General features: G+C 48.3%; 1 protein-coding gene across 1 annotated transcript in view; it reads right to left on the reverse strand.

Annotated features, from left to right (window-relative positions):
- The window catches only part of RYR1 (ryanodine receptor 1), a 157,379-nt gene that overhangs the window by 114,619 nt on the left and 17,971 nt on the right, over positions 1-24,789 (reverse strand). The window contains exons 7-23 of the mRNA XM_060172268.1: positions 22,849-22,942; positions 20,944-21,037; positions 20,679-20,753; positions 19,519-19,675; positions 19,224-19,388; positions 17,136-17,257; positions 16,363-16,558; positions 13,094-13,229; positions 12,877-12,972; positions 12,656-12,774; positions 10,248-10,381; positions 7,917-8,158; positions 6,880-7,072; positions 5,527-5,743; positions 2,598-2,702; positions 2,382-2,485; positions 671-754 (exon numbers count right to left, since the gene is read on the reverse strand). Coding sequence (XP_060028251.1) covers positions 671-754; positions 2,382-2,485; positions 2,598-2,702; positions 5,527-5,743; positions 6,880-7,072; positions 7,917-8,158; positions 10,248-10,381; positions 12,656-12,774; positions 12,877-12,972; positions 13,094-13,229; positions 16,363-16,558; positions 17,136-17,257; positions 19,224-19,388; positions 19,519-19,675; positions 20,679-20,753; positions 20,944-21,037; positions 22,849-22,942 — 2,333 coding nt within the window. The remainder of the gene's footprint in view (positions 1-670; positions 755-2,381; positions 2,486-2,597; positions 2,703-5,526; positions 5,744-6,879; positions 7,073-7,916; positions 8,159-10,247; positions 10,382-12,655; positions 12,775-12,876; positions 12,973-13,093; positions 13,230-16,362; positions 16,559-17,135; positions 17,258-19,223; positions 19,389-19,518; positions 19,676-20,678; positions 20,754-20,943; positions 21,038-22,848; positions 22,943-24,789) is intronic.

The following is a 24,789-nucleotide window of genomic DNA, read 5'->3' on the forward strand; positions in this document are numbered from 1 at the left end:
TCTGACCCCAGGACCCTGTCATTCCAAACCCCTGGATTTGGAGTCCTTTCTTTTCTCTTTTTCTTTCTTTTTCTTCACTTCCTTCCACTCTTTCTTTTCTTTTCTTTCTTTCTTTCTTTTTTTTTTTTTAGATGCTTTCAGTACATGTATTTTAACCAGTATTCTTTTTATGGTTGTGCCAGGGATTGAACCTGAGTCCTTCAAGCCTCAGGTATGGAAGTCTCTTACATTAACCACTGTGTCACACCCTCGGCCCTTGGCTTTGAAGTCTTTGCCCTCTGAACTCTGACCTCTAACTGTAGGACTTCTGATGTTACTTAAAATTTTGGAATCCCTTATTAGAAATCCAACTACCTCTCACTACTTTCCACAGATCCCTGGCCTCCATTCTCTGGGTTTCCCCAACTCCATGGCAGGCTCTGAAACCCTGCATCCCAACCCACTCCCACTTTCTCTGGAGCTCGTGACCCTGAAATCCTAACTCCTCCCCAAGATATTGACCTCTGACTCCCACATCCTGACCCCTGACCTTCTGGCCTTCACCCTAGCCCCTGACCCCATCATCTCTGGCCTCAGTCTTCTCCAGACCTCTCCATCACCCCAGCCCTTGCCACAGCAACCGCAGTCCTTCGTTCTGCCCCCAAAATGGGGCCCCATCACCCACACTCACGTCTTGGGGAGCTTTGTCTTCTTCAGGTTGTCCTCTGCCTTCTCATCTGCCATGCCCACGTGGCAGCCCAGTGCCAGCAGAGTCCTGGGGTGGGGCACAGGGTATGGTGAGGACAGAGTGATTCTCACACTTTCTCCCGCACCCTGGCTCCTGTCTCCTCTTCTCCATCCCCACCCCCCACCACCACTGCATTCACAGATGTTTCCAGCTCTCTCTATTCTCTCTTGTTCTGAATTTCTGGGTGTCTTTGTCTCCATCCTTCTCTCTGTTTTCCTGGCTCATTTCTTTCTCTCTGTATCTTTTGTTTCCATCTTTTCCCTCCCTCCCTTCCTACCTTTATTTTATAGGCCTGAAAGAAATGGGGGGGGGGGGGAATCAGGCAGCAGCGCAGCGGGTTAAGCGCACATGGCTGGAAGCACAGGGACCGGCATAAGAATCCTGGTTCGAGCCCCCAGCTCCCCACCTGCAGGGGAGTCGCTTCACAGGCGGTAAAGCAGGTCTGCAGGTGTCTATCTTTCTCTCCCCCTCTCTGTCTTCCCTTCCTCTCTCCATTTCTCTCTGTCCTATCCAACAACGATGACATCAAAAACAGCAATAATAATAACCACAACAATGATTTTTTTAAAAAAAGGGCAATAAAAGGGGAAAAAATAGCCTCCAGGAACAGTGAATTCGTGGTGCAGGCACTGAGCCCCAGCAATAACCCTGGAGGCAAAAAAAGAAAGAAAGAAAGAAAGAAAGAAAGAAAGAAAGAAAGAAAGAAAGAAAGAAAGAAAGAAATTGAGAGGTCATGGGGGGGGGGAGTGAAAAGAGACACCTGCAGCATTGCTTCACCACTCATGAAGTTTCCACTCTGCAGGTGGAGACCAGGGGCTTGAACCCTGACCCTTCGGCATGGTGAGCAGGTACACCACTGCCCAGCCCCTTCTTCTTCATCTTTTTTTTAATTGATTTTTTTTTTTGCCAGCAAGTAAGAGCACTGCTCCCTCACATTTGGTGCTGGAAACTCCAACCTGAGCCTCATGGATGCAAAGCCTGTGCTCAGCCACGGCATTTCCTCCTGCCTCATCCCACCCTTGACCCCCATCTTCTTCTTCCTCATTCTTTCTTCCTTTTTACTTTTTTTTAAAACAAATTTAATGTTTATTTATTCCCTTTTGTTGCCCTTATTGTTTTATTGTAGTTATTATTGTTGTTGTCATTGTTAGATAGGACAGAGAGAAATGGAGAGAGGAGGGGAAGAGAGGGGGAGAAAAAGACAGACACCTGCAGACCTGCTTCACCGCCTGTGAATCGACTCCCCTGCAGGTGGGGAGCCGGGGGCTTGAACCGGGATCCTTATGTCAGTCCTGTGCTTAACCCGCTGCACTACCGCCCAACTCCCTTTCATTTTATTTTAAGTTTTATTTATTTAGGACACAGACAGAAAGAAATTGATAGGGAAGAAGGAGATAGGGAGGAAAGAGAGAGAAAGAGAGAGAGACACCTGCAGCACTGCTTCACCACTCAAGAAGCTTCCTCCCTGCAGGTGGGGACTGGGGGGCTTGAACCTGTGTCCTTGTGCATTGTAACATGGTGTTGTAAAGTGGTGGTACTGGGTGTACCACCACTCAGCTCCTTGTCTCTTTCTCTCCTCGTCTGTCTCTCCCTCTCTCCTTGCCCACTCCCCCAGCAGCCCGGCCCAGCCTCAGTTCCCCTTTCCTCTACTCACTTGAGCGTCTCTCCTGACATCTGCAGGTTGTAATTCCTCTCAGGCTCCGGGAGGCTGTGGAAGTCCACCAGACATGGGTGCAGCCTCTTGTTGTCATCCCGAACCTGGAAACATGCCAGTCACCTCTCAGCACCCCACCCCACCCTGCTCCCAGAATGTGACCCTTGGCCTCCCACCCTTATTCTGTCGCCCCCTACTGGCCCCAGAGCCTCTCACCGGGCCATAGGTCCAGCCCTGCTCGATTCGAGTCAGGGCCCAGAGCTCATGGATGTTCTCCGCCAACTTCTCCCGAATGCGCTCCAGGTGAGGAGGTAGCACGATCTGGGGGTGGGGGTGGGGGAGGACACGTATGAGATCCCAGAGACACCTCCAGCTTGTCCTGTGGGCCTGTCTCCTTAGGCCCTGGCCCAGTCCTGGCCAGCACCCCACCCCACATGTTCTTTTGACCATTCCTGCTATTCTGCAACCCCAGCTCCAGAGCTGATGCCCAGTCAGGCAAGGACCCAGTGTCATCACTTAGAAGTTATCTGGGGAGTCGGGCGGTAGTGCATTGGGTTAAACGCTCGTGGCGCAAAGCGCAAGGACCGGCGTAAGGATCCTGGTTTGAGCCCCTGGCTCTCCACCTGTGGGGAGTCACTTCACAGGCAGTGAAGCAGGTCTGCAGGTGTCTGTCTTTCTCTCCCCCTCTCTGTCTTCCCCTCCTCTCTCCATTTCTCTCTGTCCTATCTAACAATGATGACATCAATAACAACAACAATAACTACAACAATAAAAAATAAGGGCAACAAAAGGGGAAATAAATAAATATTTTTAAAAAATCAAATAAAAAGTTATCTGGGAATGGTCTTCACCACCCTGTGGACTAGGAGCTCTGTGGGGGCAATGCCTACCTCTCTTTCCTCCACTTCCCCAGCCCAGAGCCAGGCCCAGGGAGGATGACGGGAAAACGTTTACTGGAGGAACAGATCTTTCCTGCATCAGAACTGCACCTCACAATACTCATGAGTCATTGAAACCACTAACCTAAACTACTACTACTAACTCACCTCCTAGATTTCACTGGAACATTAAGCCTGTGTTTTGTCATCATTGTTGTTGTTTTGTTTTGTTTTGTTTTGTCACTAGGGCTATCCCTACAGCTCAACAAGTCCACTGCTTCCAGGGGCCATTCCCCCCCTTTTTTTTTAATTTGATAAGACAGAGAGAAATTGAGAGGAAAGGCAATACAGAGGAAGAGAGAGTGGTCCAGGAGGTGGCACAGCAGATAAAGCATTGGACTCTTAAGCATCAAGTCCTGAGTTCAATCCCTGGCAGCACATGTACCAGAATGATATCTGGTTCTTTCTCCCTCTCCTCCTAACATTTCTCATGAATAAATAAATAAAATCTTTGTAAAAGGGGGGGAGAGACACTTGCAGCACTGCTTCACTGCTTGTGACGCTTCCCCCTGTGGGGGGCCAGGGGCTTGAACCTAGGTTCTTGTGCATGGTGAAGTATGCACTCAACAGTGACATTGTGTAACTTCGGTAGATTTCGGGTTTTTTTTTCCCAGATTGGGGGTGGGGAGAGAAAAGAGACACCACAGCACCATTCCACAGCTTATGAAGCTTCCCTTTTCCATGGTGAGCACATGTAGTGGTGGAGGGTTCAAAACAGGTTTGAACATGATAAATCGTGCACTTTACAGGATGAGTTATCTCTGGAAGGCCAGGTGATGGTGCAGCTGGTTGAGTAAACACATATTACCATGCACAAGGACCCAGGTTCAAGCCTCCGGTCCCCACCTACAGGAGAGAAGCTTCATGAACAGTAAAGCAGGGCTGCAGGTATTTCTCTCTCTCCCCCTTCCTTATGGATTTCTGTCTCTGTTAAATAAATAAATAAATAATGTTTAAAAAGAAAGAGGGGGTGGGGATATAGCATAATGGTTATGCAAAAGAGACTTTCATGCCTGAGACTCTCAAGTCCCAGGTTCAATCCCCCACACTGCCATAAGCCAAAGCTGAGCAGTGCTCTGGTAAAGAATAAGGAAAAAAAAAGAAAAGAAAGAGGGGGCTGGGTGGTGGCACACACATGTTACAATGTACAAGGACCCGGGTTCAAGCCACTAGTCCCCATATGCAGGAGGAAAGCTTCGCAAGTGGTATAGGGAAAAAAAGCAGTGACGGTGTGATCCGGGAGGTCGTGCAGTGGATGGGGCTTTGGACTCTCAAGCATAAGGTCCCAAGTTCAGTCCCCGACAACACATGTACCAGAGTGGTGTTTGGTTCTTTCTCTCTATCATTTGTCATGAATAAATAAATAAAACTTTTTTTTAAAAAGTGGTGACGGAAGAAAACACAGGGTGAGTTATCTCTAGACCCCCAAACTAGTAAACATCATTAGTCTCTAGACACATCAGTCATATAGGAGGAGCCTACTGAATAGAGGAGGAGTAGGAGAGGCTATTTTTTTTTTTTTACATGATGACCAACAGTGCACTGTAGATAATGTCATAGGCTTTGGAATCAGACCACCTGAGTTCAAACCAGTTGTGTGACTCACAATGGTTACTTAACCTCTCTAGGCCTTGCTCTCCCCAACTATAAAATGGAAAGCAATGCTAGGCTTTTCTTTATAGCAAGGACTCCTTGCAGCTAGGATTCTGCCTTCAAAGAGTCCTTCGCTTCCTCTCTGCCTGTTTCTCAGGTGTTGAGAAAGGTCCCCAGCTTCTTCTTCTTCTTCCTCTTCCTCTTCCTCTTCTTCTTCTTCTTCTTCTTCTTCTTCTTCTTCTTCTTCTTCTTCTTCTTCTTCTTTTTGCCTCTAGAGTTACTGCTGGGGCTTGGTGCCTGCACTACAAATCCACTGCTCCTGGAGGCTATTTTTCCCCTTTTTGTTACCCTTGTTGTTGTTATTATTGTTGTTGTTATTGCTGTCCTTGGATAAGAGAGAGAGAAATTTAGAGAGGAGGGGAAGGCAGAGAAGGGGAGAGAAAGACAGACACCTGCAGACCTGCTTCACTGCTTGTGAAGTGACCCCCAGGGGGTGGAACCAGGATTCTTATGCAGGTCCTTGTGCTTCCCGCCATGTGTGCTTAACCTGCTGCTGACTCAGCTCCCCACCTCCTTCCTGCCTCACCAGGAAGGTCTCAGAGAGCAGACAGTACCTGGACAGTGTCCACGGGGCAGGGCACAAAGTCCATGTGCGACAGGCAGCGGCTGGGGCCTACCAGGTGGGGCCCACGGGGTCCCTCCCGCCGATACTCCTTGATGGGTTCCAGGTGGAGCCGCTCTCTTGGAAGCACGGCCTCGTGACATGGGGCATAGCCAGGCGGCGGCAGGAACTTGAACTCACCGTGGCGGCCACCAAGGAGGAAGCGCACCCTGGGTGGGAGACAGAGTCCTGGTTTACAGGGAAGTCTGTGCTCAGCAGGATTAAAGGAGCGACCCTGAGGCCCTCGGACAGGTATGTGTGTGTTGGGGGGGATCTGAGGTCACTGGGCAGTCAGGGTCCAGGAGGGTATTTATAGTAATCAGGAGGGTAAGAAAAGTATTGAGGTCAGGGTGGGGGGGAAGTTATTACAGTGGTTTCACACCAGACTTTCATGCCTGAGGTTCAGAAATCCCAGGTTCAATCCCCAGCACCACCATAGGCCAGAGCTCATGTGTCTGTCTCTCTCTCTCTCTCTCTCTCTCACTCTTTTCACTTAAATAATAAAGGAATCTTATAAAATAAGTAAAAGTCTCAGGTCAAAAAGAAGGTATAATGCCAATGGTAATCACTCAAGAATCAAAAAGAAGGGTTGGGGAAACAGCATAATGGTTCTGCAAAAAGACTCTTATGCTTGAGGCTCTGAGGTCCCAAGTTTAATTCCCAGCATCACCATAAGCCAGAGCTGAGCAGTGCTCTGGTGTAATAAATAAATAAATATTAAGGAAAATGTGGGTTCACTGGGGGAGTTAGCACAAGGTCATGGAAAGGTCCTTTGGAGGAGACTCTGGGTCAACAGAACACTTGGACGGTTTGGGGACACTCAGAAGAAGGTTATTTGGAAGTCACCGAAGGTCTGGAGTGAGGTTTAGATGCCTAAAGTCACCACTCAATGTTGCTTGGGATCACTGAGGAAAAAACAGGCTACTGAAGGGTCACTTAGGAAGCTTGTGGGAGGTGCTGGGGTCACTGAAAGATTATTATTGAGAGCATGGGGGATCCCAGAAGAGGTGTGAAGTCACTTGGAGGTCACTAGAATGGCATAGTCACTGGGAGAATCTGAGGTATTTTCGAGGTCACTGGGAGAGCCTGGTGTTATCAGAAGGTTGTGAAATTTGGGGGACACTTGGAGGTCACCAAAGGGCACAGGGCTAGGGAGCTCAGGTGACCAGGAGGACACAGACAGTGACGTATCACACTGAGGCCACTGGCTCCCAGCTTCAGAAGAGGCTGTGGAGTGCTTGGGGACAGTGTCTCAGGAGGGTCCCAGCTCTGGGGACCAGCCAGTGGGCAGGGGACAAGTCCTTACTTGACACCAGCAGAGAAGCTGACAACCGGGAAGAAAAGCCCGTCAAGGTTGAAGGACTCGAAGACACCCTGCACTGGGCAGCCATTGATGCGGAAGGAGATGGACGGCACACTGAGGTCCAGGCAGCAGCTGACCACGTCCTCAGGGGCCAGGAGATGCTGCCCTGGAGAAGTCACCAGTCGTGCCACGTGTCCTATACCAGGGTTATCAGGGAAATGTCAGAAGTCAGAGGTCCCATGGAAACCAGCAGTCTCAAGAGACAAAAGCAGAGATTAGAGGATCCCATAACCCTGAGTCAAGTGTCCCTAGGGAACATCCTGTGGCTCTAAAATTAGGGGTGGACGGGTCCAGATGGTGGTGCACCTGGTTGAGTGCCCACATTACTATGCACAAGGATCTAGGTTTGAGTACCACCACTCCCACTCCCCATGTGCAGGGGGTACACTCCACGAGAGGTAAAGCAGGTCTGCGGGTATCTATCTTTATCTCTCCCTCTCTATTCCCCCTCTCAATTTCTCTGTCCTATCAAATAAAAAAAAAAAAAAGATGGGGAGAATGGACGCCAGGAGCAATGAATTTGTAGTGCCAGCACCAAGCCCCAGTGATAACCCTGGTGGCAATACAAATAAAATAGATAAATAAGGGGCAGAGATTAAGATTCTCTTCACATTAGGATCCTGAGAACTGTGGGGTCAGAGCTTAAAGTCCTCCCAGATTTTGGACTCTGGAAACTCTGGGGTCAGAAGTCAAAGGTCAGGGGTCATAATAATCTGGGAAGTTTTCTGGGACCCCCTTAGAGGGAGAAGACATACATCTTCTGGGGTCAGAGTTCTTGAGGGGCTATAGGAAATGGGCTAAGGGTCAGCCTGCTGGAAGCTGTAGGGCTAGGGTCTGGGGAAATAAGGAGCAAGGAGTGAAAAATTGGCCCATGGGGCAGGAGTGTTACTATCCCAAGAACCCTAAAGTGTGTGGTAAGAGTCTTGGGAACTCTGGGGCCAATGGTCAGGGCTGAGCGTCCCCTCCTAGGGTCCCCATACCTGTCCAGAGATGCAGCCCATCAAAGCCGTAGGAGTAGAGGTCGTCGCCAACACCGTTGCCACCCCAGCCCTCACCACCCCCTGGGTAGGGGCTGTAGCCTTCAGTGAGGGCCCAGCCCACCCGAAGGTGGGTGGCCTGTGCTGTCAGGAATGGAGTCACCTCATCCACCATCACCTCAAAGTACCATTTGCTGTACTGCGTGGAGCCCTCTGCTCGGCCCACAAAGATGTTGGGGCGGATGCTGCAGGAGAGAGGGGACAGGAGGTGGGTGAGGGAGGCTGCAGAGGAAAGCCTAGCTGGGGGGGCAGGGAGGATCAGAGCACAGACATGGAAACAGGAAGTAAGACAAAGAGAGAGGGAGAGAGAGAAAGCAGAGACAGGGATCTCAAAAGGCAGAGGAGAAAGAGAAAGAAAAGAGACTGGGAAGGGCAGGTAGATAGCATAATGGTTATACAGAGAGACTCTCAGGTCTGAGGCTCCCAAGTCCCTGGTTCAGTCCTCTGCACCACTATAAACTAGAGCGGAGCAGTGCTCTGGCAAAAGAAGAAGAAGAAGAAGAAGAAGAAGAAAAAGAAGAAGAAGAAGAAGAAGAAGAAGAAGAAGAAGAGGAAGAGGAAGAGGAAGAGGAAGAGGAAGAAGAAGAAGAAGAAGAAGAAGAAGAAGAAGAAGAAGAAGAAGAAGAAAAGAAGGAAGGAAGGAAGGAAGAAAAGAGACTGGGGGGAAGAGGAAAACAAAAAAGGCAAGCAGTGGTAATGGAAACCTCTGCTGGGTGGTAGAGCGCAGGTGTGCCTGCTGCATCAGATTGGCATCCTAGTATTGCATATGCCAGGGCAAGCACTCTGGCTCCTCTCTCTCTCTCCCATGAAATAAATTTTTAAAATTTATTTATTTATTTATTCCCTTTTGTTGCCCTTGTTGCTTTATTGTTGTAGTTAGTATTGTTGTCATCATTGTTGGATAGGACAGAGAGAAATGGAGAGAGGAGGGGAAGACAGAGGAGGGGGAGAGAAAGACAGACACCTGCACACCTGCTTCACCACCTGTGAAGCGACTCCCCTGCAGGTGGGGAGCCGGGGGCTCGAACCAGGATTCTCAGGCCGGTCCTTGTGCTTTGCGCCACCTGCGCTTAACCCACTGCGCTACAGCCCGACTCCCAATAAATTTTTTTTTAAGTTTTTTGGGTTTGTTTTTTTTTTTTAGATAAAGACAGAGAGAGAGTGTGAAAGAGACCACAGTACTGAAGCGTCCTTCAATCTAATGGTGGCCAGGCTTAAACCTGAGTCTCACACATGGCAAACCAGCATCCAATCCAAGTGAGTTATTTCACCAGCCTAATAAATAAAAATTATAATAATAAAAAAAATCCTTCCTTCCTTCCTCTTTTGGCACCAGGGCTTTACAATTGTGCGATTCCACCCAGAAGACTTTGTATTAATCTCAGGTATAGAGAGAAGGAGAGACACCACAGCACCATTCCACCTGGTGTTGTGCATAGTACTCCCATGTAGCACCAGGGGCTCAAACCCAGGTCCTCCTGTGTGGTAAAGCATGCGCTCTTAACAGGTGAGCTTATTTCTGGCCCCTGTGAAGGACTTCTTTATTATTATTTATAAAAAGGAAACACTGACAAAAACCATAAGATAAGAGGAATACAACTCCACACAATTCCCACCACCAGAACTCTGTATCCCATCCCCTCCTCTGACAGCTTTCTTACTCTTTTTTTAATATTTATTTTATTTATTTATTCCATTTTATTGTCCTTGTTGTTTTATTGTTGTAGTTATTGTTGTTGTTATTGATGTCGTCGTTGTTGGATAGGACAGCAAGAAATGGAGAAAGGAAGGGAAGACAGAGAGGGGCAGAGAAAGAGAGACACCTGCAGACCTGCTTCACTGCTTGTGAAGTGACTAGCCTGCAGGTGGGGAGCCAGGGGCTCGAACTGGGATCCTTAAGCCAGTCCATTAACACTTTGGGCCATGTGCGCTTAACCCACTGCGCTACCACCCGACTCCCAGCTTTCTTATTCTTTATCCCTCTGGGAGTATGGACAGGATCATTATAGGGTGCAGAAAGTGGAAGCCCTGTGAAGGATTTTTAAAAGAACAAACACAGATAGAGGAAGGGATAAACAAAAGGAGGCTGGAGCAGGATAGGACAAGAACAAGAAGGCAGGCAGGCAGGGCTGAGCCAGAGCGAGAGCAGATGTTGGTGAGGATGGGAGGTAGAGGTATGGAGTCTCTGAGTTTGGGAGAAGGTTGAGTGATTCTGAGTTCTGGGGTTAGAGTCAGGTCAGGCAGGGGTCAAGGGTCATGGATCAGGGGCCAGACCTGGTGACATAGTTGATGAGGTTTGTCTGCAGCAGAAGTTCACGACCTGGGAGCAAGTTCTCAGTAATAAGATCTTGATTGGAGCGCACGGCCACACCATTACACACACACAGGGAACACAGCACATCTAGGACCTAGAGATCAAGGTCAGAGGTCAAAGTGGGGGAGCATTTTGTGATATGCCTGAAGAAGTGCACACATATTACTATGCATGAGGATTGGGGTTCAAGCTCCCAAGTCCACACCTGCAGGGGAGAAAGTCACAAGCAGTATTGCAGGTGTCTACTGTTCGTTCTCTCTCTCTCTCTCTCTCTTCCTCTCTACTTTTCTTGGTTTCTATAAGGATAAGTAAAAGGGGGGAAGCAATAGTCATGTAGGAACTGACCCTCAGTGATAATCCAGGGAAGAGCAGGAAGAGAAAGAAGGGGAGGAGGAGGAAATGGAGGAGGAGGAGAGAAGGGAAGAAAAAAGTCAAGGTGTGAGGCCCTCGAGTGGGAAGCCTAGGAATAGGCACAGAGCAAGAAACCAGAAGGGTGATATATCCTGACAGCGGATGGAGATTTTGACTGAGAGGAGGAAGTTGAGGTGTACAGTCATGGATCACAGAGCGAGGTCAAGCGTCAAAGAGAAAGGTTAGATGAGAAATTAAGGGTCACATGAATTGGGAGTGGGACATTAGCAATGTAACAAAAGAGACTGGAGTCAGAAGTCAGAAGTAAGGTGAGAGGGCTGTGTCAATGAGAGCCCAGGGATCAAAATGAGGTTGTTTTTTGTTATCTTTTGAATTAATTTTTTTAAAAATTTATTTATTTTCCCCTTTGTTGCCCGTTTTTTATTGTTGTTGTAGTTATTGTTGTTGTTACTGATGTCGTCGTTGTTAGATCGAACAGAGAGAAATGGAGAGAAGAGGGGAAGACAGAGGGGAAGAGAAAGATGGACACCTGCAGACCTGCTTCACCGCCTGTGAAGCGACTCCCCTGCAGGTGGGGAGCTGGGAGCTCAAACCAGGATCCTTATACCGGTCCTTGTGCTTTGTGCCATGTGTGCTTAACCCGCTGTGCTACCGCCCAACTCTAAATTTTTATTGGGGCCAGACAGTGATGCACCTGGTGGAGCACACATATTACAGTGCACAAAGACCTGGGTTCAAACCCCCAGATCCATGTGCAGGAGAGGCTTTCACAAACAGTGAAGCAGTGCTGCAGGTCTCTCTCTCCCTCCCTATCTATTTTTATTTCTATCTCTCTCCCTTTCTAGGTCCCCCTCCCTTCTCAATTTTTCTCTATCTCTACCCAAATTAAATAAATAAAAGAATATTAAATTTATTTTTACTTATTTCATAGCATATAGAATTTGTTGTTTATTTACTATTGAATAGAGACAGAGAGAAATTGAGAAGGGAGGGGGAGACAGAGAGGGAGAGAGACAGAGAGACACCTGCAACACTACTTCACCACTCATGAAGCTTTCCCCATGCAGGTGGGGACCAGGAGCTTGAACCTGCGTACTGTAATGTGTGCACTTAACCAGGTGCGCCACCGCCTGGCCCCTATCATATAGAGTTTTTAAAATATTTATTTATTTATTCCCTTTTGTTGCCCTTGTTGCATATAGAGTTTTAAACTGAGACAAAGAGAGATGTCTGTTACATGCATGAAAGTGACTTGCTCTATCAGTTGAGCTATCTCCCTGGCTGTCAGGATATTTCAGATCAGCAGGGAATGCAAACTCTTCAGGAGCCAGGCAGACAATGCAGATCTGCCAATCAGAATAATGGAATGGAAAGGCCAGGGGAATAGCTTACCAAAAGGTAGGGGGAGAGGGAGAGAGGAGAACAGGAAAACCTCCTTCCTGGAGGGTATATATGCAGCCTGCCCAATGGCTATAAAATTAGAAATTTTAAGAAAACATTTCCAGGGTGGGGGTAGATAGAATAATGGTTATGCAAAGAAGCTCTCGTGCCTGAGGCTCCAAAGACCCTGGTTCAATCAGCACCACCATAAATCAGAGCTGATTAGTACTCTGGTAAATTAAAAGGAAAGAAGGAAGGAAGGAAGGAAGGAAGGAAGGAAGGAAGGAAGGAAGGAAGGAAGGAAAGGGAAGGGAAGGAAGGGAGGGAGGGAAAGAGGGAAGGAAGATGGAAGGGAGGAAGAGAAAAGAAAGAAAGCATTTTCAGCATCTAAAGAAATACATCTGTCACCCAGAATCCATGTAAGGACCATGAGCTCAAAACTCTTGTGTTGAGATGGAAGTGCCTGGAAGGGGAGTTGTATGAAGAGATGAGGGAAAGAAGTGAAAGGAGTGGGGAATTCTGGGGTCATGGGGAGAAGTTTGGGAGCAAATGTGTGTGCGTGTGTGCGTGTGTGCGTGTGTGTGCGCGTGTGTGTGTAAGGAGGTGGGGTATCAACCTTGTGGTTTCTCCCATGCTTGTCCAGGAGGGAGATGATGGACTTGATGTGGTTCTCTTGGATGATGTTCAGGACCTCAGGACTCTCGATCAGGACACAGTACAGCACCTCCAGGATGCCTGCACAGGCAGCAGAGTGAGAGATGAAGTGGCTGTGGTCCTTCCCTCCCACAGGTAAGCCCATCTCCCCCACCCCCCACCCCCACTACTAGATCCTCCTACCAGATGAGGCTTCTAGCCGATCCAGCTTGCTGACCAGCCAGTCCAAGTTGGTGGAGAAGAGGGCACAGTTGGTCCGGTTACCACGGATCAGAGAGGCTGAGGGTGGAAAGAGTGGTCAGACCAAGGGGACTATGAATCTGAAGTGCCCACGAGGTAGTAGTGCCCACTACTGCCCACTACTGGGTAGTGCCCACGACTGCCCACTGCCCCCCCTTACCAAGGAGTTCATAGAGCAGGTTCACAATCTCTTTCCAAGATTCGGCAGCCTCCTCTCCCGCAAATTCAGCAAAGTGGGCAGCAGTGGTGTAGACATTTAGGCGGTCGATGCAATTCAGGACCAGAGAGAGCATCCCCTGAGGTGGGGGAGAGAGAAAGGGGTCAGCAAAGGAGCCCTGGGACCTCGCTTTCCTTGCATTTCTTGGATTTGTTCAATATTACTCCTTCATAGAAATCAGCACCATTAGCTCTGAGACCTCCTTCACTTTCACCCTCTGCCCCCCATATGTCCTAATCCTCTCTGCTTCTGTCCCCAACAAAAAACACCCTTATAATAGCAATGGCACTGAATTTGTGTTTCCCATCCTTGCCAAGTCCACGAACCCCACTCCCGAATCTCATCCACTCAGTTCACTCTCCACACTGATCCTCCGAGAGTTTTTGTTTTGTATGTTCTCGCTCTCTCTCTCTCTCTCTCCCTCCCTCCCATTTTCATGTTTTTAACTTCCTTTATTGCAATTTGTAAAGAGATATGTGGAAAAGTACAGATAACATGCATAGTCAGTCCTTGTCAACCATGGTAGCCAGGTTCTATGAAGTGGTTGTAAACACTGAATTATTAACTATTCAAGTACTGATCTTGGGGGCACATACAGAATCCTTATGAGTCTCTGGTCACTATACTTTTTTTTTTTTTTTTGCCTCCAGGGTTATCACTGGGGCTCGGTGCCTACACTACAAATCCACCGCTCCTAGAGGCCATTTTTCCTATTTTGTTGCCCTTGTTCTTGCACTTGTTATAGTTGTTATTGTTGTCATAGCTGTTGTTGGTGTTGAACAGGACAGAGAGAAATCGAGAAAGGAGGGGAAGACAGAGTGGAGGAGAGAAAGACAGGCACCTGCAGACCTGATTCACCACTTGTGAAGCAACTCCCTGCAGGTAGGGAGCTAGGGGCTTGAATCAGGATCTTTATGCTGGCCCTTGAGGTTTGCACCATGTGGGCTTAACCTGCTACTCTACCGCCCAGCTCCCAGTCACCATACCTTAAAAAAAAAAGTTTATTAGTGATTTAATATTTATTTACAAAATTATAAGATAACAGGGGTATAATTCCACACCTTTCTCACCACCGGAGGTCTGTGTCTCAATTCCTTCCACTGGAAACTTCAGTAGTTCTCCCAAGGTCATAAGTATGGGTTGACTATTATTTCTATAATTATATATATATATATATATATATATATATATATATGACCTTTTTATGGTTCTACCTTCTCTTCCTTTCTTTTTTTAAATTATTCATTCATCCCCTTTTGTTTCCCTTGTTGTTTTATTGTTGTGGTTATTATTGATGCTGTTTTGTTGGACAGGACAGAGAAATGGAGAGAGGAGGGGAAGACAGAGAGGGGGAGAGAAAGATAGATACCTGCAGACCTGCTTCACTGCCTGTGAAGTGACTCCCCTGCAAGTGGGAGCCAGGGGCTCAAACCGGGATCCTGATGCCAGTCCTCTTCTCTTCCTTTCTAAGTCACACCTACACACACTTATTGCTACTTCCAAATATCCTGTTTTCCCTCTCCTTTCTCCAGGTCCTGATGGAGTTGGAGTTTAGAGCCCTCTGGTCATTTTTCCATAACATCCCCCCCAGGGGTTAGCCACTGCACTTTTGTCAGTCAGCACACACTCTTCTTTTGTCTGCATTCCTGTTTAAAAATGCTAATTTAAAATGTAGATACTGCTGATTTATAAGCATTAAATTCTAGGCCAACAACCCAGTAAGTCATGCCAGAGAAAAACTTTATTATTTTTATTTTGACCAGAGCATGGCGCAGCTCTGGTTTATGTAGGTACAGGGGATTAAACCTGGGACTTTGGAGCCCCAGGCATGACAGTTTCTTTGCACACCATTATGCTATCTCCCCTGCCCTCAGAAGCTTTATTTCTTTTGTAGTATTATTTTTATTTATTTATTGGATAGAGAATGCCAGAAATCAAGAAGAAAAGGGATGGTAATGAGGGAGAGAGACAGAGAGAGGAAAAAAGGTCACCAGGTCTTACAAAGCTTTCCCCCTGCATGTTGAGACTGGGGTGGGAGGGTCAATCCTGGGTCCTTGCACATTGTAACATGTATACCACCACCCAGCCCCCAGAAACCTAATTCTATCAGGACCCAGAGAGAGAAGAGAGAGGAAAAAAGACAGGGGGGACACTAAGAAGTAGGACGTGTAACTTAGGAAGAAAAGGAAAAAAAGGGGGGCAACTATATATAAATATAGATAGATATAGACATAATAGTCAACCCATATCTGTGATCTTGGTAGATCTGATGCAGTTTCCAATGGTGGGAATGGGGACACAGAACTCTGGTGGTGGGAAAGGTGTGGAATTATACCTCTATTATTTTATAGTTTTATAAACCAATATTAAATCACTAATAAAAATTTTAATATATTTATTTATGAGAGAGAGGAGGAAAGAGAACCAGAGCATTACCCTGGTGCATTTGATGCCAGAGATAGAACTCAGGAACTCATGCCTAACAGCCAATTCACTGTAGCACCTCCTGGGAACTGACAATTCTGCTTTAAACTACAACAACCCCAGCACCCTCTACTGCACCCTGCTTTCTTTCCCTCCTTGACGCTTACCATCAACTAACAAGTCATTTAATTAATTTACTTTATTGATAATCGATCCTCCCCACTCTCATGTCCACTCCATAAGGACAGGTATTTATTTGTTTTTAATCAGAGAACTGCTCAACTCTAGTTTGTGGTGATGCACAGGGGAGAAGAACGAGGCCTACCCTTTCAACTGGAGCTCCCTCAAGTATTTCAGAGACTCTGCTCCTATTCCGCCATATTCTCCGCCCCATCATGAGACCCCGCCCTCCCGACGGCCCCGCCCCACACTGCACTATAAGCTTCGCCCTTCCAACAACACGGTCCCGCCCTATCGGAAACCACGCCCCTGAGCATGCAAGTCCAGCCTGGCACGAGGCTCCGCACAGCTCAAACTCCGCCCTTCTGTCAGAATGGCCCCGCCCCACTAGAAGCCACGCCTCTGAACACACAAGTCCCGCCCCACCCAGGCTCCTTCCCTCCAATGTCGAGGTCCCGCCCCGCTATGAGACTCCTCGGCACATAGGCCCCGCCCCACCCAGGCCCGGCCTCTCCAGTGATGATTCCCCGCCAAGTAACCACGCCCCTCTAAGCACACAGGCTCCGCCCCTCCATTATCGAGGTCCTGCCCCCCGCAGCAGGCCCCACCTCCTCCTGGAAGAGGCTCTGGCGGTTGCGCAGGCTGCGCAGCTTGGTTTGCTTCTCCTCGTGCTGCAGCTCCTCAGAAGGTGGCTCGAAGTAGCCGATGAGGTCCTGCAGGCTCAGGATGACGCCCTCGATGGGCAGCGCCGTGCCCACCGGTGGCCCCGAGCCCCGCGGCTTCCCGCTGAAGCTGTCCAGGCCCCTGCAGGAACCCAGCACGAGTCAGTGCCACCCCTCACAACTCCCTCTGAGACCCCTACTGATCACTGAGGGGAGCCTGAGTCACTAGCCAGAGGCCACACCAGGGCCAAAGACACAGCCAGGACTGAAGCTAGCTGATAGTGAAACAGGAGTGAGGACTGGGGAGGTTCAGGGCCAAGACTGGCTATCAAGGAAGTGAGGTCAAAAAAACATGCCTTGGAAGGTCAGATTAGAGGTCAAGTGAGTCAAGCGTTAGAGAATAGGCATTGTGTTTTTATTTATTTTTATTTTTTGTGGCACCTAGACCTCATACACAATTTCTCTCTCTGCTCCCAGGCAGATCGATATTTTTCATTCTGAGAGAGGGTAAAAAACCACTGGAGTTGCACTCAGATCCATGACATCTGCTAAGTGATGCTGGGGGTTAGAACTTGGGTTGTGTACATGGCAAGGCAGGTACCCAAGCTAGTGAGCTATCTCTCCAGCCCCTTGTGTGTACTCTAGACAGAAGTCTGAATATCAGCAATGAAAGGGGTCAGGTGCATGACTGCCAGGAACATGGGCCCAAGGGCACTCACTTGATGAACTGGTTGTACAGGCCAGCGGTGCTGTAGATCATACGTGCAGCCTGGGACTCCTCTTGCTGACAGCGAGTCAGCGACAGTGCATCGTCCATGTGGCCTTCCTGGTGCAGGATGGCCTGGCAGTGGGGCGGGGGGGGGGGGGGGGGCAGGGAAGTCAGGAGGGGGCCGTACCCCTGTTCAAGCCACACAGATCTCGTACCAAAGCTGCCCCCAACCTCTGTCTGTCCCCTCTCTTTCTCTCCCCCTTCTTCTCTAATTCTGCTCTCCCTTGTCTATCCATGTTTCTGTCTCTCATACTTTCTTACTGATTTTTGGCACCAGGGTTTCACACCTGCATGGTTTCCTCAGCAGACTTTTTTTTTTCTTTTTTAGTTTTAGAGAGAAACACAGAGAAAGAAAGGCACCACCCACATCACTCCATCATCCATGAAGCTTCTCCTGGTGCTGTGCACGGTGTTCTCCTGTGGTACCAGGAACTGCAACCCAGGTCCTCACAAGTGGTGAAGTGTGTGCACTTTGCCAGTGGATTATCTACTACCCCCTGCTTCTTCCTTTCCTTTTTAGTTGAGAGTCCAGAGCATCTGCTTCCCCTCACTGAGCCAGCAGTCAATTTACTTCTGTCTGTCCACCTCAGTCTCTCTCTCCCCTAATTCTCTTCTCACCCACTCTTTGTCTCTTTCCCCAAATCTTGTCGTCTTGTCCATCTCACTCTCTATCATTCTGTCTCTGCCTCACTTTTTTTGTTTGTTTTTGGTTTTGCTTTCAGAGAAAGAGAGAAAAGGCAAGGATAGAAGCAGAAAGGAAGAGGGAGGGGGAGAGGGAGAGGGAGACCACAGCACTGAAGCTTCAATGTGGTAGGGACTAGGCTCGAACCTAGACCATGCACATGGGAAAGCAGGTCACTATCCAAGTGTCTGTCTCACTTTGATTCTCTCCCTCCCTGTCTCTAGTCTATCTTCAGGCAGGCTACACTCACTCCGCTTGGACCTATTGTTAAATTTTTAGCATCCCTCCAACAACAGAAAGCACCCCAAACTTTACATGTGCTAACCAGGATACCTGACACTCCTCCCCTTGCTCCATACTCCCTTTCTGCAGCCAGCCTCTGCTCATGTAACCAGCTACAGGCCCCCCATTTTGCAGACTAGGGTGCTCCCTAGTCCATTCTCGAATTCACTCCATGAGTCTTCATTGAATCTGTCCTAAGCTTGGGGGTAAAGCTTCAGATCCCTGTCCCCTCTGCCAACTTGCCTGTCCCCAAATTGGTGAATGGCACTTGGTTAGTGGCAGAAATCATGGCACCACCCTCAACCCCTCCCCTGTCACTCTGACAGTCTATTTGAAGGGGTTTGGGGGACTCCTCCACAATAGCTGCTCAAAACTCTGCTGGCTCCAGGACCCTCCTATGGTCCACAAGGCCCTCCCCATCTACTCCCACCCCCACTCTGTCCTTCTGTCCCACTCCTTGCCCCTCACTCTTCCTGCTCCTGCCAAACCAACTCTTCTTTACTGCTCCTGCCAAACCAACTTCTCCTTCACTGCAACAAATGAATCCCAGTACAACCCCAGGACCTTTGCTCGTGTTGTCTGTTCCCTCTGTCTAAAGGAAACTTTAAGAGGCATGCCTGGTTGACTGCACACATTACCATGTGTAAGGACCTGGGTTCAAGTCCCTGGTCCCCACCTGCTGGGGGGAAGCTTCACGAGCAGTAAAGCTGTGCTGCAGGTATCTTATCCCTCTATATTTCCCCCTTCCCTCAGATTCTTTCTGATTCTATCCAAAATAAAGAAATAATACATATTATTATTTATATATTTATATGATTATATATTATTTATATATTTATATAATTATATAATATGTAAATAAAGAAATAATATATTTAAAAGACAGACATGTAGATATATACATGTGTGCATACACTATGTGTTTACTTTTTACTTTTTTCTTATCTCCCTCTCATCTCAATTTCTCTCTCAGCCCCACCTCGAGCTGCTGAAGGGTCAGGCATGACCACCCTTAGCCATTCTGCCCGCATCCCCACCTGCCCTCCACCACCACCACCACCACCAAGCACCCACCTTCTTTTTGAGCACACCAAGCCTCAAAGCCTTGGGGTCCGGCGCTGCGTAGGTGAGCCACAGGCCCGAGGCCACATGCTGCACAAAGCACAGTGACTCCCCATACTTGATCTCAGGGGGCCCCATGCCCTCTATATCCCGCTTGGGGCCCACATCCAGCTTCTCCTGCAGGGGCAGAGAACAAAGGGGTCAGCCTGTGCGTTTCATGGGGGAGTCCACTAGAGAGACTGTGGCAGAGGGGAGTCTGGATGAGACTTGGGGTTCCAGCAGAATGAGGGCACACTGACCCACTGACCTTGGAGATGCGGAAGCAGAAGGAAGTGGCCTTGGTGTGGGCCTTGCTGGCGTCCACCACCACCAGGCCCTGGTCCTCAGTGAGCGCCAGGTACCGCCCTGTGGTGACATGCCGGATGCGTAGTGGCTGTCCCCAGCGCAGGTGGCTCCCGCTCCAGCTGTGCATGGTGGGGGTAGAGGCTCAGAGGACCCCTCAGTTCTCCCAGGGACACAAGTCCCAGACCTTCCATGGGCCACCTCACATCTTTCTTAGAACTCCCCAACTCTCCCTCAGACCTTCAGAGCTCCCCAGTTGTCTCCAGTATCCCGTTTCCCCAGACCCAGCATTATCTTCCCTCATTTAATTTCACTCAGGAACGTCAGTTTCTCTCCAAAAACCTTCCCTCCAAGATTCTATTTTATTTTACTTTATATTTTATTTTTATCAGAACACTGCTCAGTTCTGGCTTATGGTGGTGCTGGGGATTGAGCCTGGGACCTCAAACCTTCAGGCATAAAAGTCTTTTTGCATAATGTTTATACTGTCTCCTCCACCCAGCCATTTCCCTTCAATATGGTAGAATCATTAACATGGTTCAGAGCTCTCTTGGGTACCCAGAATTTTCCCTCAAAGCCTTTCCATCTCTTCCTTGGTTCTTTTTTTTTTTAATTGCCACCAGGGTTAGCACTGGTTTTGGTGCCAGCAGGACGAATATACCACTTTTGGCAACCATTATTCCCCTCCCCTTTGTTTGGTAGGGCAGAGAGAAATTGAGAGGAGAAGGGGAAACGGAGAGGGAAAAAAAGAGACACATGCAGACTTGCTTCACCCGTCATGAAGCATCCATCCCACCTTTCCACCGAAGGTGAGGAGCATTGGCTTGAACCCAGGTCCTTGAGCATGGTAACGTGTGTGCTTAAACATCACCACCTGGCCCCCAGTTCTTTAAGTTTATTTTTTGTTTGTTTCACAAAGTAGGGAGAGATAGGAGAGAGGGAGAGGGAGAGGGAGAGGGAGAAGGATGCAGAGCAGCAAGTACTGTGCCAGGGATCAAATTTAGGATTCCGTGTTTGCAAGTCCAAAGCTCTAACCTCCTGGACCACTCCCCTTAGTTCTTCCGTCAAGGCATTTTGGCCCCTCCCAGCCTCCAGCAGCCTCAGCCCAGCCCCACCATGACCCACCTGATTCTCAGCGGCTCCAGTCTCCAGAGGGAGCGGGCATGGGTGCACACAGCTCCCCCCTCATAGAAAACAATTCTAGGGACACAGGAGAGAGTGAGGTCAGGGTTTCAGGTTCCAGTCCCTCAGAATCAGATTATAAACTCTATCCATAGTGTCCCAGCCCCCCAGCTGAGCATTGCCCACAACCTGCACCAGCCCCTCCCCACCCTCTCACCCCCTCAGCAGCACCACCCCAGCCCCAAGCCCCCGTGTCCTCTGCTTGCACCTGCGCTGGTCTTCACTGTCAGAAGAGGAAATGGTGAGACACTCATCCATGTGTCCATGAAAGAGACGGAGGACGTGGCCCCCGGTCACGTAGCCTGGGTGGGGGTGGATGGAGTCACTATGCAGCTGGAGCCCAGAGAGGTCAGGGATTCAAAGTGGAGTTGGGGACAGAGAGCTGCCTCTCCCCTGTGGGGACTGGGTTTGGGTATCCAGCAGTAGGAGATTTGAGTTGAGTTTCAGGGGATGAAGCCATAGTTTGAGAATTAGACTAAATTTAAGACCAGAAGTAGGGGTATGGAATTTGAGAGACCAGCATGATAGCTCACCTGGGAGGGTACCTGTTTTGCCATACATGAAACCCAGGTTCAAGCCTGGCCCCCGCAACACTGGGGAAGGCTTCAGTACAATGAGGTCTCTCTCTCTCTCTCTCTCTCTCTGAAAAAGCCAACCTAGTATGGTGAGGCTCCAATGATAGAAAAAGAAAGATAGGGTCTGAGGTTGGGGAGCCAAGTTTGGGAGTCAGCTTGTGCAGGGCTGACACATCCCAGGAAACAAGGTTTGACCATGGATTTTTGAAGCTGGGGAGGGGGCAGGTCCGAGGTTTGAGTCTTATGTTCTCTGATTTCAGGGGTCTCAATTCCAACAGGAGTTGGTTGGCTTTAGGATCTGAATTTAGAGACATGATAGTTGAATCTTAAGAGAATCTGAATTTTCAGTGCCCTTTAGGAAGTCCAAAGCTGGAATCTGAAGTTTGGTATCAGTGGTTATAGCCTGGGGTTTGGAAGTCAGGGCTTTGGGATCTGAGTTTGGAGAGATCTGAGCTCTGTACTGAGAAGCTGGGGAGCAGCAAAACAGGTCTGCAGATGTCTCTTTCTCTCTCCTTCTCTACATCTTCCTCCTCTCTCAAATTCTCTCTGTCCTATCCAATAAAATGGAAATGCCTAGGAACAGTGGATTCATAGTGTTGGCACTGAGCCCCAGCAGTAACCCTGGAGGCCAAAAAAAATTAATAAAATAAAGTAATATAAAAAATTGGGGGGCTGTTATGGAAAATTGGGGAATGTTATGCATTTACAAACTATTTTATTTACTGTTGAATGTAAAACATTAATTCTCCAATAAAGAAATTAAAAAAAATTGGGGGGCCGGGCAGTAGCACACTAGGTTAAGCACACATGGTATGAAGCTCAAGAACTGGAGTAAGGATCCCGGTTCGAGCCCCACCTCTCCACCTGCAGGAGGGTCACTTCACAAGGATGAAACAGGTCTGCAGGTGTCCATCTTTCTCTCTCCCTCTCTATCTTCCTCTCCTCTCTTGACTTCTCTCTGTCCTATCCAACAACTACAGCAAAATGGAAAAAATGGCCACCAGGAACAGAGGATTCATAGTGCAGGCACCAACACCCTGCAATAACCCTGGAGGCAAAAAAAAAAAAAAAAAAAGGAAGAAAGAAAAAAGTCTAAGGTCAGTTGCTGAGGTTTGACTGGGGTCTGAATTTGGTGTCTTGGTTTGGGAATCTGAGTTTGAATTTGGGAATCTAAATGTGGAGGGTCCATGGTCACCAGGGGTGCTTGGGGGTCACTCCAGGCTTAGGCTCTAAGGGACAAACTCCAGTTCTGATGCTCTAAGTACTGACTGACTCTGAGTCCAAGACTGTGACCTCATCACACATGGGTTTGGCATGTGAGCTTTAGGGACTAATATTAATAGAGCCTGAGCTTGGAGCCTCGATATTGACTTTTGGGGCATTGGGGGGAGGGGGGCTCTAAGCTCTGGAATTCTGGATTTGGAGATGTGACTGTGAAGGTCATCATTTGGAGATATGGGTTTGGGGGTCTAGAGGGCAATGTTGGGGTCTGTTTAGGGGGAGCCTCAACTCAGGAATTAGGGCTCTGAGGGCCTCACCTTCTTCACAGCAGGAGCAGATGGGGTTCATATTCCACAGGGTCTGCATGAAGGAGGCGTCAGCCTGGAGCTCCCCGCTCGCCGTTGACAGGTGCTGGGGGCAGCCAGGATATGGGAATCAGAGGTGATGGGGGAAGGGACAGCAACCCAGAAAACACTGAGGGTTGGGGGAATAGCAGGAACCCGGCAGATGGGAGGCAGAAAACCTGAAGTCACAGGGTGGGAGTGGTCACTCATAGTAGAGCACTTGTATGAGTAGGACCCCCAGTTTCTACCCCTGCACCACGTATGCCAGAGCTGACCAGTGATGCTGCTCACTCACTCATAAAAAGAAATTTTGAAAAAGAAACAATGGTGGGTAGACAGCCTAGTGGTGATATGAAAAGACTTTCATGCCTGAAGTACCGAAAGTCCTTGATTCAAACCCCCAGCACCACCATAAGCTGGAGCTGAGCAATGCTCTGGTAAAAATTAAAAATAAATAAATAAATAAATAAAGGGCTGGGAGGTGGCTCATCTGGCTGGCTGAGTGCACAATTTATCATATGCAAGGGTCCAGGGTTCAAACTCTCCCTTCTCTCAAGCAGTGCTGCAGGTGTCTCTCATTCTCTACCCCCCCAACCCTCAGTCTTTCTCTGTTCTATCAATACATTTTATTTGTTTATTTATTTATTCCTTTTTGGCGCCCTTGTTGTATTATTGTTGTAGTCATTGATGTTGTCGTTGTTGGATAGGACAGAGAGAAATGGAGAGAGGAGGGGAAGATAGAGAGGGGGACAGAAAGACACCTGCAAACTTGCTTCACCACTTGTGAAGCAACTCCCCTGCAGGTGGGGAGCTGGGGGCTTGAACCAGGATTCTTACGTGCTTACCACCCAACTCCCTATCAATAAAATTTTTAAAAATTTGTCACTTTAAAAGAAAGGAAGAGGTGGTCCGGGAGGTGGCACAGTGGATAAAACACTGGATTCTCAAGCATGAGGTCCCGAGTTCAATCCCCGGCTGCACATGTACCAGAGTGATATCTGGTTCTCTCTCTCTCCTATCTTTCTCATTAATAAATAAATAAAATCAAAAAAAAAAAAGAAAGGAAGAGAAATAAAAAGAATAAAGAAGAGAAAAAAGAAACAAGTGAGGAAGAGGTGGGGACTATAAGAAAACTCTAGCAGTGGAGTGATGGTGTGTTGTCTCTCATTCTCTCTCTCTCTCTCCTTCCCTCTATAGCTCTCTTTGTCTCTCACCTTCCATGTAGAGAAAAGTAAAACATGGCTAGCTGCCAAGATCAGTGGAGTTGTTCAGGCACCAAACCCCAGTGATGACTCTGATGACAAAAAATAAATATACGTGTGCACATAGATGAAGAAAAAGTTTTTAATTTAAATGACTTTAAAAACAGTGGGAGGGGGGGCTTGGGAGATAGCATAATAGTTATGCAAAAGCCTCACATGGGGCCAAGTGGTGGCACACCTGGTTGAATGCCCATGTTACAATATGCAAGGACCCAGGTTCAAGCCCCTAGTCCCCACCTGGAGGGGGGAAGTTTCACAAGCGGTGAAGCAGTGCTGCAGGTGTCTCTCTGTCTCTAACCCTCTCTATCCCTCCCTCCCCTCTTGATTTCTGACTCTCTATCCAATAAATATATAAATAATAATAATAAATTTTAAAAATAAACTTAAAAAAAATCTCGGAAGTCGTGGGTAGCGCAGTGGGTTAAGCGCAGGTGGCCCAAAGTGCAAGGACTGGCATAAGGATCCCGGATTGAGCCCCCGGCTCCCCACCTGCAGGGGAGTCGCTTCACAGGTGGTAAACCAGGTCTGCAGGTGTCTGTCTTTCTCTCTCCCTCTCTGTATTTCCCTCCTCTCTCCATTTCTCTCTGTCCTATCTAACAATGATGACATCAATAACAACAATAATTACAACAACAATGAAAAACAAAGGCAA

The sequence above is a fragment of the Erinaceus europaeus genome, chromosome 2 (genome assembly GCF_950295315.1).
Source record: "Erinaceus europaeus chromosome 2, mEriEur2.1, whole genome shotgun sequence".
Classification (NCBI taxonomy): Eukaryota; Metazoa; Chordata; class Mammalia; order Eulipotyphla; family Erinaceidae; genus Erinaceus; species Erinaceus europaeus.